Source organism: Pinus tabuliformis, chromosome 3_1 (assembly GCF_031772625.1).
Source record: "Pinus tabuliformis cultivar Carrire ecotype Pingquan chromosome 3_1, CPIR1, whole genome shotgun sequence".
NCBI lineage: Eukaryota > Viridiplantae > Streptophyta > Pinopsida > Pinales > Pinaceae > Pinus > Pinus tabuliformis.
The window spans coordinates 210102820-210117279 of record NC_142301.1 but is presented as its reverse complement, the minus strand read 5'-3'; the positions used below and the strand labels follow the sequence as shown (position 1 = coordinate 210117279).

The following is a 14460-nucleotide window of genomic DNA, read 5'->3' as shown; positions in this document are numbered from 1 at the left end:
ACATGGATCAAGCCAGATCGAATCTTAGCCATTGATTACGGACTTAATCTCGGCCGTTGAAATGTCAACAGGAAAAGTATAAGAGGAGGCTTGAGGGTCACTTGGAGAACACACCAGAGTGATCAGTGATTCTATTCTCTAGAGTGGGGTTTGCTAAGAGAGATAGAATTAGTGATCAGGAGAGCAACTGAGGGGCATTGAGTACAGAGAAACAGAGAAGTCAGAGATTGTGCCGGGAGAGCAGCACAACAGCCAAGGAGAGTGACGCAGAGCCAACAAGGGCTCATGCAGGGCCACACAGAGGCAACCAAGTGCTGCGCAGAGCACTAGAGAGGCCAGCGGGTTTGATGCAGAGGCCCAAAAAGCTAACGCAGGGCCTCCTAGGGTTGACACATGCCAAGAAAGACTGACGCAGGGCTAGCGTGAGACAGAGAGGGGCTGACTGTAATGACCCATCATTAATATAGAGAGCTCGAGAATATTAGCATGCATACGATGCATGCATATGATAGCTACATATGCATGTATCGCATGCACTGCACTAGTAGCTATATTCTAAGTTACCTAAAATATTAAATATCCTGACACTCCTTCATATAGAAAAAAACCGCATTCACCCATTAACACATATTACTTAATGCCTCATGATTAATGAGCGATTACCAATGATATTAAGTTTAAAAGTATAAAGTAAAAGGGTTATAAAGAAAATAAATGTAAAGAATTATGTAAATCTTTAAAAATCAGGTTATATAATTATCTATTGAGAAATTTTAATAAAGTATGTGGATGAATTATTAAAGGAATAAATTAAATCAAAATGAATCTCCTAGGTATGAACTTAGGACCTTTTAATTAATCATATAAAAGAAATTTTAATCAAAGTAAAATGACTCATATCAAAATATCCTTGAGGAGAGATACGACTCTGCACGTTGAGCAGGTGTCGTTGAGAAGGGAAGCAGTGGGCTCATAGGTGGAGAGAGAACCACCGCTAATAAACGGTACTTAAGAAGAGGTCGAGAGGGAAGAAAGGGGAAAACGGGTGTTCTTTGCCTGGAGAGGGTATTTGTTGTGAGTATATTTGCTGTGAGAGTAGTTGCTGTGAGGAGGAAAGAAACTGATTCGGGTGCTGTGCTGTTGGAGGAGGAAGGAGAGGAAATTTTCACATACTGGTTTTGTGAGCCTTGCTTGTTTTGAAGTTTCTGGGCACGGGGGAACGGTATGCATCGGTTGAGAAGCATACTAGATCGAGTATCTAGGTATACTCGATTTGGCTGGGTGGTTTTGGTCATTCGGTAACAGGAGAAGTTCTGCAACATCCTCATCGCAACAGCCGTAGCAGACCAGGTAAGTACTTCATCAAATCAATAATACCACAGTTTCACAGTTCAGCAATCTTTACAGTTTAGGTAATGACTCTTTAACTTAGCACAGTCACTACATATGGTATCAAAGCCTTCGTTCAAACCCTGCGACCTCAGAGGCCCTACGCAATTTTGTGGTTGCTCTCTTCTTTTTTTTTTTTCAAACCACATCTTGCCTCGGTGCGAAAAACTAGATAAATTTCCGTACCCAGTGCTGCAAATTATGGCTCATATATTTTATGCTCTGAATCGGTTTTGTTTGATTCTTTAACCTCTGGATCCGAATCGCCTGCAACTGGTTGGAAAAGATCTCAATTGAGTTCGTAGAAGATGATGGTTGCACCCAGCAAATTCCGTGTTTCTGTGGCTCTGCAACAGCGTTGTGTTCTCGAAATTACTTTCTGTTTGCCTTACAAGTGAAATTTCACCATTGCGGTGTTAAGTTTTGTGAAATCGGCTTCTGGCAATATATTCAATGTAACAGTTTAATGACTGGAGCTTTTAGGTTTTTAAGTGAAAAAATTCGACAAACACGGAAATTGAGGTTACGCAGCGATTTTGTGGAGAAAAATTGACGGGGATTCCGGGCCACCAACTATTTCGCAGTACTTTGATCGATGTAATCGATGTTCGTGTCAATGTTTGAATGGCGCCTGTAAGGGTTTAACTTTACACTTTACAGATGCGGTTGCGGTGATTTTCTGCAAATGCAGAGATTAGCAAACGGCAAATAGTCCTCGACGCCTATTCCGTCTGTGCAATCGGTACGAGTCAGTGGATTTTACATGTTGGAATTTTCAGCTCCTGATTTTTTTATCGAATGGCGAAGCTTTCGGCCGACATTGTTGGCGAATTTCTTTTATTGATAGTAGAAGAAAGGTTTTAGGTCCGATTGCAGGCTTTAAAGATCTTGCAGGAAAATGCCAGTGGTGGATAGCCGTTCAACAGGGCAAAGCCCCTCTGCGACAAGTAGTTCGTCATCCAAGAAGGAGAAGAAGAAGCAGGCTAGAAAGGCCACTACCACCTCATATTTGTTCCACCAGAAATGCTAAGATATGGCAGGTCTTTAAGCGACAGCAAAGCTGTTTCAATTCTTCAGCAGCGGGTTTTCTTTACATAAACGACACCTGTGGGGCACAAGAATAAAACGAGCCATTCTAAGTTTAATCTTGGCATAAAAGCTCGTTCTTGGTTTTTACGGATATTGCCATGGCAATGGCGGAACTAGCTTGATATCGAGAGGCTGCGAGGAAATTTCAAATATAATCTACAATCTCTGTATTATAGTTCAAAAATCGTCATCCAACCCTATCATGGCGAGGGGTCAAATGACGGTTCTTAGAGCTTTAGTTCGGCGAAGCATATTATCGAGGCATTTGTTTTCTGTGAAGCCCATATGTGTTGAAAATTCATATTTTCGGGGGCGGGTTTTTTTTTTTTTTCAGAACCAGATTGCCTCGGCTTATCTATGGGGGAAATTCACCGGCGAGCAAATTTCAGACAGTACCGAGAAAACAGGAGCTGCAACGAGGACTGAAAGTGCGACAGAGATGTCGGAAGATGCAAACAGTTCAGAAATTTCTGAAGACGCCGAAGCTTCAAAGGAAGGAGAAGTCAATAGTAGAAGTATTGGAGATATTCGGTTTAGTGATCCTGCGGCTTTGTTTCAAGAGATGAGCCAATTCACCCAAGTTTCGAAACTAGCCAAGTCCGAGATTGAGCAGTTGATGAGATATTACGGTGGTTTGTGAAGACGGGCTGGGCGCGTGATCAGGCTTTGGCTTTAGTTTCCGGACGAGATAAAGCGGTTTCGGACTATGGTTCAGTCTGCCGATCTTACGAAGCCGCATAGATGGTTTCCGTTTGCACGAGCGATGAAAAGGAAGATTATTTACCACTGTGGGCCAACAAATAGCGGCAAAACATATAATGCTCTGCAACGTCTTCATACTGGACAAGAGAAGAAGCGCGTTCCATTTGCAAACCATGTTGCTTGTACTATAGAAATGGCGTCTACTGATGAATGCTATGAAGTTGCTGTCATCGATGAGATTCAGATGATTGGTGATGAATTTAGAGGTTTTGCATGGAGCAGAGCATTGCTTGGACTGAAGGCCGATGAGATCCATGTATGCGGGGATCCTAGTTGTTTGTCACTTGTAAGGAATATTTGTGCTGATACTGGGGATGAGCTAATTGAGCACCATTACGGGAGATCTTCGAGATAAAGTTAGCAGTTGAAAGATTTACTAAGCATCGATGCTGTGTTATATATGGTGCTCTTCCACCTGAGACAAGGAAACAACAGGCAAACCTTTTTAACAGTCAGGATAATGAATATGATGTTCTTATGGCAAGTGATGCTGTTGGCATGGGTCTTAATTTGAATATCAGAAGAGTTGTATTCTATAGTCTTATAAAACACAATGGTGATAAGAAGATACCTGTTCCAGCTTCTCAGGTGAAGCAGATTGCTGGAAGAGCAGGTAGAAGGGGAAGTGTTTATCCAGAGGGTCTCTTCGTATAGTTTGGTTTGATCAAGTTTCTGCCATGCCTGTAGTTACATTCAAGTCTTGTGCCCACAGCGAGATAATTTGCAGGAGGCTCTAAGACTACACAATAAGATGGTGGATAAAGGTATTCTACCAGACGTATGTACTCACAGTGCATTGGTTAAGGGACTTTGTAAAGATGGCAAGTTTCAGGCTATTAGTAACTTCCCTAACGAAATTCTGGAAAGGAATTCTGTCACTGAGGATGGCTTGAAGGATGAAACAATAGAGAGATTTAGCAGGGTAAATGGCATCGAGGTTGTTTTCTGAGACTTGGCATCCATAGCGTGACCTGAATTGCAGTGTCTGGTTAAAGTGAATTATCCAGAATGCATTTGCTAAGGTGATTCAGATACAACCATATCTTCGTTGGCAACCTGATCTCTCTTTTCTTCACGAGCAGTTGAAGATCCTCTGTTTGCTCCTGGGTTCATTTTATCAACTAAAGTTTGGCAAAGGTTAGTACAGTATTCAAACTTGTGTTTTTTTTTTCTTCTGATCAGAAAATTTCTTTCCTTCCGAGCATTTTGATAAATTAAATGGAGTTAGTGATTTAGTTTGTGCAGCATGTTAATGTACATGATAGAGCTAGAAAGAATTGCACATTGTTCTCTTTTCGTTATTTGGGTTGCATTTCACACAGAAGAGACAATATCTATTTCCTTGTTTAACATGAACTTGTAGAACAATCTCTGTATTTCTCAATTGTTATGGTTTACTTTTGGTGGTTTATTGAGAGATGTTTTGTTGGTCTTTGGACCTTAATTTAACAAACTTGTTTTCTTCATCATCATTAAGAATAGAATGCCAGTCATTGTCATAGTTGCACTTTTAACTTTAAATTTTTCAAATTTGTAAATGAGTGAATTTGCTTTAGATTTGCGGAGAGGCACTTTTTAAAAAAGTTTCCATTTGCTTGTCACAGTGTTCTAGTGGAGTCTCACTTCAAACAGATATTGAAAAGTTTGTTTTAGCTTTTGAGGATTGATAAATTTCTTGATATTTGAAGTTGTATTTATCCTGGCATATGGCTTGAAACACTAAATTTACAAAATCATTAACAAAGTTTTCCATCGTCAAAGATTATTATTCTGTATTGCATAATGAATAGTTACAGTTGTATAAAGATAATTTCTGCTATTAAAGATCTTTTCTACCGTTCGGAGATTTAATGTGCTTACTCGTAGTTGTGTGTGAAAAGATAATGTCCTCTTCCTATAAATTCTAGACTTGCTTCACATCAGTTTGAAAGTGTCATCGGTATATTTAAGGCAGCAAATATTCTGACTATTTGACTTCCATGAAACATTGAGGAATAGAGATATTTTATACACTGGATTTCAAACACTGAAAGATAATTTTGTTATCAATATGATTATATTTGTAAGTGTCATCTCTAAGCCAGACGAATCTGAAAAGCAGTCTAACATATCATGTTGGAGGGTAGAAGAATGATGTTCTCAGGAAATACAATTTTCCCAAGACTACTAGATACTCTTCACTGCTGCCTCCAATCCATTGAATTCAATGCAGTGCTATATTAGAGAACTGTAGAATTTCATTTTTTCTACCATAACATCTTGTATGTTTTCTTTAGTCTGTTTGTGCATGCTGAAAGTTTGATCAAGAATAATCGGCAAATAATAGTTTTAAACAAGCTAATTGATCTTCATGGAGTTCAAGGGTGTATTCTCAAAGCCCAAGTATGACATGGTATAATGGTGCAGACATGGTATAATGGTGCACCATGCATGCAACATTAGGCTCCAGATTCTCAGAAATAGTTTCCTTTTCTTATGGTGTTGTGAAGTTCCTCTCTTACTGCTACTACTGTACATTTTTGTGACTTTTGCTGTTTTTGATGCTTACTGATGGATTATACTTCCTCAAGAGCCTGTAAACATGATGTTGTAGTTTACATTTTTTTTTTAAAGTATAACCATAATTTATTAATATGTCTTTCTGCACACATTGTGTAATTTGGTCAAGATTATCTATGCAGAATGTCAAAAGTCTCATCTCCACTGATTTAAGGAACCATTTTTCTATTCAAAATGCTCAACGTTTTGAGACCAATGAAAAGTCTTTTGAGGACTGAAAACCAAGAGAAATTTGAATCAGGCTTCTGTTATTTTGTTATTATTGACATGCAGCTGTTGGTGTGTTTAAAATAGAACATTTCCTCTCTAAAAATAAATTTCGAAAACATCTATTAAATCACCAGGCATGTTTTATATAATAGAATACACAACAGAATATAGCAATCTTATCCCCTAAATGGTTTAGACTTTAGAGTACCATAGCAAGCTCTTTTATTTTATTGTCAAAAAGCAAATTCCTCTGAAAGCATTTTAGTTTGAAGCTTACAGACATCTTTATATAAATTATATAAGATCTGGATTGCATTGGGTAACTATTTAAGTGAGATGGTATGCTCCTCATGGTTTTGAACCATTATCTGTTGTTGTTTATAGTCTAATCTAGCCTTTCTCTGGTCTTCTAACCTTAATGTTTGGGTCTATCAGCTACCTTAGTGTGTATCTCTAAATTGATAAGGTGACTATTACTCTGTCCCTTCCGGTTCCTTGGGATAATTGTAGTTTTGATTTCTACCAGAATTCTGCAGTTACCTCTGTGAATTGCTTATACCTGGAAACCTTTTTCTTTTAAATATATGGTTATGCCACTTAGCTTTTATCTAAAAATCTGTTGAAAATTAGATTCATCTTCTATCAAGCGGAAATGTCCTTGAAAATTAGACATGTTCTTTACCTATCTTATTTTGGATCATGTTGAAAACATTTAAGGTGAATGTAACTTCATTAGGGGAATATTTTAATTGATTTAAGTTTGTCAACATTTTCATTTCCCTGATATTTTACGAGTTTCCTAAGTTTCTTACAGTCCCTGGGTGATGTAAGCACCTACATGATATTTGCAACATTGTATGATATACTTAAAATTATTCAAAAAGACGTAGATTTAAAGCAGATGCTACTTGAAGCTGTGAATTCCTTGAGGATATGGACTTCCTGATGATGATAATATGGACGAGATTAACTCCTTGAAGAGTTGAACAAAAGGAGTTGACATATTCTCTAGAGATAAGTACCTTCTTGAATATTTTGATGTTATTCTCTTGTATTGGTATACTTTGCTTGGATGGATTCGTTTTTATTATTATTTATGCTCCTATGACAAACAATGGGTAATGATGTTTATATTCTTACAATCTTCTAGATATTCATTTTAATGTTTAGTCATCCTCCTTTATAATTACCAGGGGACTCACTCCTCTGTACCTGTCAACAGCGTAGATATTTCTCTTTGACTTCTCGACATAGGAGATGTATTTGAGTTTGTATAAATTATTCTATGAGACCTTTCTTCAAGTTGTATGAAAACTTCTGTAGGTGTTTTCTTAATAGTTTTTACTTCAGAAAATATATACAGTGGACAAATAACATTCAAAAGAGACCTCTAAAGAGTCACATATAATATCTTCCTTACTCAAAATTACCCCAAGTGACTGTGTACCTGTTAATTGGTTTCTGAACTAATCAAATTCTTTTTGCATTTTAGCCTTTATTTCTTGCTCCTTATTGATGATCGCATTTTTATCTACTAATTCATCCTTGAAATCCCTTATCTCATTATCCTTTATAGAAAGCATCTTTTTGAGATTTTCAATTTCTTGATATTAAATGCTTAGACGTAACAAAGTCTCTGCTAACTTCTCTGATGGATTCCCCTCTATAGTCGTTGCTTCAGTAGTGATTGCTGCACATATATGCTCACTCTTCTCTTTTACTTAACTTTTGATCCTGTTTTCATATCTGTTTATTTTGGTCGATAATCAGGGATAGCAATTGTTGTTTCTCTTTCTGTACTGTCTCTGGTGTTTGAACATGCTCTAGAGCTGATATTTTGAGTTTTCTCCTGAGCACTTGAATATCTGTAACTCTTGATCTAATCAAGGCTTGTATTGATGAGGAATCATTTGGATTTGCACCCAATTTGATTACAACCTGCTCCAAATTATCTATTCTCATCTGTTTTGTTTTCGTGGAAATTTTCTTCTTATTTCAGCTGGTTGGTCCTTGGGTTAACATATTTTCTAATTTTAAAGCATTAGTAGTTGTATTAGCTAAGCGTTTGCGTAACATTCAGACCTAATTTAGCAAATAGATAAGTGATGAATACAACCTGAACAAAGGTTCCATGAGCATAAATTCAACCCATAGGGCCAAGGTATTGAAAGAGTACTACTATTTAAACATAGAGCAATGTTCGGTGTATTATTGTTAAAGGAAATGTTCAGTTCAAAATATGTTCCCCAAACGTGTTGCATACCATACTTGAGCTAGGTATTTCAATCAAATTATATATAAAAGAACACAACAAGTAACAGTATTGTTAAAAAGAAGGAATTGAGATTTGTCTTCGCTAATGACTATCCATATGATGCATTTTGTTACCAAGTAAGACAATAACCCAGTTAGTTGTTACTGGAGCAAACACATTCAGATCAATGAAAGTTTGGAACATAACGATATGTGTTCGTAAGATCAAAAATCAAGTATCAGTTAGCAATTTAAAGTCATGAGTTTTATGCACAAACAATACACGAAAGAATGATTATATTATGAATATGAAAGCTAATGACATGAATAGATTATGGCAAGGTATGTTATACTTTAGATAACATGTATGAAATATACATAAGCTATGTGTTTTTGAAAATATTAATGCACATGTTATAAATGCATGGATAAGTGTTTATGATTGCAGATCAAATCCGTTACCAAATGACCACGTGATGACAGAAACTTCAGAACAATTAAGGCTCAAAGAGATTCCATGATAGGGTATTAACCCTGATTCTACTGGGAGGGGTGGAGGTGTTGCCCACCGTTTATCCTCCGAACCCTGGAGTCATGGGAGGACTGTGCGAGTCACGCTCCCCTAGACGTGTGATGATGACTGCCAGATGCCTACTAGGGATCAGGTCGGTATAGCCAACGCTGTCACCCTCGGAGTTTATGAATGGTAAGGTCAGTATAACTGACGCCATGGCATACTCCAGTAGAGGACGGATAGGATGGGAGCGGAAGAGATTAGGAAGGATAGGATGATGTAGTGATAGCCTGGGGGGGGGCCTGATGAAGTAAGACATGATCATTAAGTTATAAACCTAAAAGTATTCAAAACACCAATTTTATAGTGTTCTCACATTAAGTAAAAAAAAAAAAAAAAAAAAAAAAAAAAAAAATAAAAAAAAATTTAACCTCAATACTCAATCCGAACAAGAATGTACTAATCACTATTATAAGTATTGAACTCTAACTTCGGGACGAAGTTTTCTGAAGGAGGGGTGTATGTAATGACCCATCATTAATATAGAGAGCTCGAGAATATTAGCATGCATACGATGCATGCATATGATAGCTACATATGCATGTATCACATGCACTGCACTAGTAGCTATATTCTAAGTTACCTAAAATATTAAATATCCTGACACTCCTTCATATAGAAAAAAACCGCATTCACCCATTAACACATATTACTTAATGCCTCATGATTAATGAGCGATTACCAATGATATTAAGTTTAAAAGTATAAAGTAAAAGGGTTATAAAGAAAATAAATGTAAAGAATTATGTAAATCCTTAAAAATCAGGTTATATAATTATCTATTGAGAAATTTTAATAAAGTATGTGGATGAATTATTAAAGGAATAAATTAAATCAAAATGAATCTCCTAGGTATGAACTTAGGACCTTTTAATTAATCATATAAAAGAAATTTTAATCAAAGTAAAATGACTCATATCAAAATATCCTTAAGGAGAGATACGACTCTGCACGTTGAGCAGGTGTCGTTGAGAAGGGAAGCGGTGGGCTCATAGGTGGAGAGAGAACCACCGCTAATAAACGGTACTTAAGAAGAGGTCGAGAGGGAAGAAAGGGGAAAACAGGTGTTCTTTGCCTGGAGAGGGTATTTGTTGTGAGTATATTTGCTGTGAGAGTAGTTGTTGTGAGGAGGAAAGAAACTGATTCGGGTGCTGTGCTGTTGGAGGAGGAAGGAGAGGAAATTTTCACATACTGGTTTTGTGAGCCTTGCTTGTTTTGAAGTTTCTGGGCACGGGGGAACGGTATGCATCGGTTGAGAAGCATACTGGATCGAGTATCTAGGTATACTCGATTTGGCTGGGTGGTTTTGGTCATTCGGTAACAGGAGAAGTTCTGCAACATCCTCATCGCAACAGCGGTAGCAGACCAGGTAAGTACTTCATCAAATCAATAATACCACAGTTTCACAGTTCAGCAATCTTTACAGTTTAGGTAATGACTCTTTAACTTAGCACAGTCACTACACTGACGCAGTCCAGATTAGGCAGACGCTGGGGTTGCAGAGCAGTTTTGTGCTGAGGAGCTGTCGGAAGGATTTTCCGGGGTTTCAGCTAGGAGATTTCTCTCAAACTGTGAGGTATAACTGCTAAAGAAATTCTTTGTTGTGTAGGCCAGTTTCGGCACCCAGATTGTACTTTGATATTTCTTAATAAGAAAACCCTCAGATAGTTGCACTGGTTTTCTCGCATTGGGTTTTTTCGGGGACATTGGTCCAAAAATAATGGTGTCATGTGGTGTGTTTGTTCTTGTTTCTTTTAGTTGCTGATCTGTAATATGTTGAGCATGCACTAATATTTATTTTCAGTATTTACTTTGTAAATAACTTGTTAAAGAAAAATAACAAGTAGGTAGGAATAAATCAGAAAAATTGCATGAAGCGTTTCTAAACTAAGTAAAGTTAGAAACTTCAACAACACATACCTTTTGAGTTGATGCATCTGTTGTAGGGTCTGCGACTTGATTAGGGCTTCTATAACAGTCACGTTATCCCTTAAATTCTGACGCAAATGACCTCCCTCTAGCTGCGACCTTCCTCAACTTATACATTGCTCCCACTCGCTGCCTTCTAGGTTGGTATGTTCTTAGTTTTAGGCCTTACGAACCCTCCAAACAACCCACTACAAATCCTCAACCCTTCTGCAATGATCATAGGGAATGTGGCCTGCATAACAGAGAAAGACACCTCCAAAAGTCTGACACAAACAACCTAGAAATGCTTCGAAGATACTTGGCTTGCCTCCTTCTGCACTTAGCCTCAGGGTTGCCGGGGAACGCCCCCGCCCCGATGAACCCGCTCCCAATTCGTGCTCCGCTAGGGAGCTACTCGAGAACGCGCTCCTGAAATTTCTCCCGAAGGGGGAGCAATTTCAGGAGCATGCTCCCTTTAAAAAAAACACTTGCTGGTTTTTCGGGAGCAATTAGGGGAGCTCTCTAGTCTTTTTTGCAATTTTTTTTTGCAGTAACATTCCAAATGCAATTTTTTTCAAAGAAACAAATAGTTTTTGAGTGGGGCAGCTTAATGATCAAGCCTATGGCCCTAGTATTGATATGCGATTCATGGTAATGTTAAATTCTTAAAGTAAAAGTGACATTCTCCTTAATCTTAGTTTTCATCCTTTTACTTAAATTTTTAACATTACCATGAAATGACTCCGGATGTTTGAGAGTGGTTCCGACCTTGTTGGATTTCATATGGAGAAAGCAGAATTTTAGATCACATTCAAAATCCAACAAACTTATTAGTTATTCAGGATTTCAGGATTGGGGGGATTGCAATGTTTCCATTGGATTTTGTCATGTATTAGGATATGGAACTCGTATTTATTCAAGAGCACCAATCCCTCTATGTACCTTGATGTTAGTGACATTGGTTGTCGAACTCCTCTATCATGACCCTACTAAAAATGTACCCATCACTCAAACAAAATCTTGACTTGACATGCTATGCTTTCTCTATCTTATGTTAATGCTTAGAGGGTGATATTAATGACAAAGATCCCTATACAGATTTGGAGGTAATGACAAAGATACCTCTAGGTATTAATGCTTACAGGGTGATATTAATGACAAAGATCCTGATTTTCCAACAAGACTAAAAAATTAGACATTTCTCATGGCGGCAAGAGGCCAAGCATTAGCAATATATAATAGATTTACTTGTCTTTTCTAGTTTCTAGTAGTTTTTATATCTGTTGACTCTTTCATATTTATTATGATATTTTTTGTAAACAATATATGACAATTTAAGTTTGAAGTTTGAAGTTGGCAATTATAACTCATTGGTAATGAATTATGAATATGATGCTTCATGAAAGTTGAAAGTTGTTTCATTTCATTTCATTTTATAACATTTCATTTCATGTTATATATTATTTGTTGTAATGGTTACACTTAGCTTATAAGTACAACTTTGGTGATCAATGATGATAAATGTTATATATTGAACTTTTAAAGCTTGGAACTTTAAGATTGATGAATCATGAGACTCAATATGTTGTATGTTACTATGTTACTAACTTGTGGACATGGTTGATGAAAATTATAACTTCTAGATGATTGTTGTTATATGGTTCAATTTTATTTATTTATTTATTATCTAATTCATCATTCTACATGCTTTTGTTGACATATATGCATCAATATATATATATATAAAATCGCTGCCAAACTGGGAGCTTCTGAAAATGTCACTCCTGCTCCCGCTCCCCGTTTTTGCTCTCGCTCCCAAGTAACCTTGCTCGGACCTCTAAACAGTCATGAAAAGTCACAAGACTAGCTTCTTCTCTCCTTTGTTGGTTCCTTCAGATTTGCGGCCTCTTTCAGATGATGTGTTTCTTATGTATGTTGTACTTGGATGATGCCTTTTTAGGCCTACGACTTTCTCTATTTATATGCCTCTTGTGGTGTGACAATTAGCGCTCAAGGGAACTCCTTAATGTAGGCCGACTTGTCACTTTCAATAGCAGTTCCACACTTTGACATATAAAAATTATTATCTCCACTTGTAGACCTCCTCTCTTGGTGCTTGAAATTTCCACTAGTTCTTCTAAGGGTCCTCTTCCATCTCCAAGGGTCAAGTCATCAAAATCCTCCTTGGTTTCACACCCACAAACTTGGGTGCAAAGTCCACATGTTGGGTTCGTAGCCCACAAAGCACTTTTCTGGTGCCAATTCCTCCATAACCCTGAACCCTAGGGTCTGGAGTACCTCCCAAGCTACAAATCTCAACATACACCAAAAATGACATTTTGCAGAGATATATTTCAAAGAAGCTATGTATGCAAGTTTTGGTGGTGCATATTTGAACATAAACCATGTCTCAGGTCTTGAGAATCATCACTACTTAATGGATCTGGGCATGCATATATTTGTAAACCAAAGAAGCAAAACCTGTGGATCTGTGTCAATATCTAGCGATCAATACTTTGAGCTTCAAGCTTATATCTCAAGCAAGACAACTATACCACCTTTGGCCTCAAGCATGTACAGGTTTCAGGTGTAAAACAAACTTTTTCTTCATCCATCAAGCATTGAATAAAATTGTTGTTCATTGCTTCAAATGCCAGTCAATTTAAGACTGTTAAAACTTCCATGGATACAATATATATTAACTACCTGTCATGCCCTCCAACCATTGCTATCATGAGCATCGTTAGGCCATGGAAATGCAAGTGAAAATGCAATAAATAATGCCAATAACCATTCTGCTGCTGAGTAAAAGAACACCATCCTATACCATGAATTCACACCCAAAAGCCACACATTGATTTTAGCAAATGGGTTGCCAGCAGATATTCTGAGGTCAATTTTGTGTTTGCAAAGGAGAGGCAAAGGTATGTAAATGAAACTCACATTTTTTGGAATACACAAACCAATTTCAATGCTTCTCTCTTTATTGCTGGTGTGAAATTTATGCTATTCTTTCTGCAATTTCTGGTATCAAAGACATGAACTCCATTGCAAATTTCTCTCTGTAGGTTTTCATTTATACCATTTTTTATGTTTCATTTGTTCAATTTTCTATCATTTTACTAGGTTTTTTGTATTCTTATTGTTGTTAAACCATCCAATGTTTGGTTGCATTAATCTTTATATCAAACAGAGAAGACCAAGCTATTGGTCTAGGCATAAGTGGATTGTTTTAGATTTCTGATTTATTTTTAGAATTATACTAACCATTTTCTGCTTGATGAGCAGGTCTGACCAAGAGAAGATGGTATTAGTTGATATGCATTTGAAACCTAGCCATCCTTGGGAATATTGCCCAAGGACAGCCTTACTAAGAGTTACGATGACATTGGAAGAAGAATTTGGCTTGGTATTAGAACTTGATTTCCTTATTGTGGACAAAGAATTCATCGCTTGCTATCATTCTTGATTTATAGAAATAGCTAATTTTTGTTATGTAGCTACCTTTAATCGAAATGTGATTTGTGACCTCAAATATTTTCATTGTATAGGTTGTGAATGCTGGTTTTGAGAGTGAGTTCTACATTTTGAGGAAAACAACGAGGTGTGAATCTATTGACCTTTTGATAAATGAGCAATTTGATTAAAGAAGCAAAATATAGATAATTGTAGTTACTTAATAGGTTTGGCTTTTCATGTGAGTGAATGATTCTTCT

General features: G+C 37.1%; 1 protein-coding gene across 1 annotated transcript in view; it reads left to right on the top strand.

The window, feature by feature from the left end:
* Nucleotides 1-14460, top strand: part of LOC149186530 (protein fluG-like) — a 402550-nt gene that overhangs the window by 183225 nt on the left and 204865 nt on the right. The window contains exons 11-12 of the mRNA XM_089411027.1: nucleotides 14033-14153; nucleotides 14296-14348. Coding sequence (XP_089267153.1) covers nucleotides 14033-14153; nucleotides 14296-14348 — 174 coding nt within the window. The remainder of the gene's footprint in view (nucleotides 1-14032; nucleotides 14154-14295; nucleotides 14349-14460) is intronic.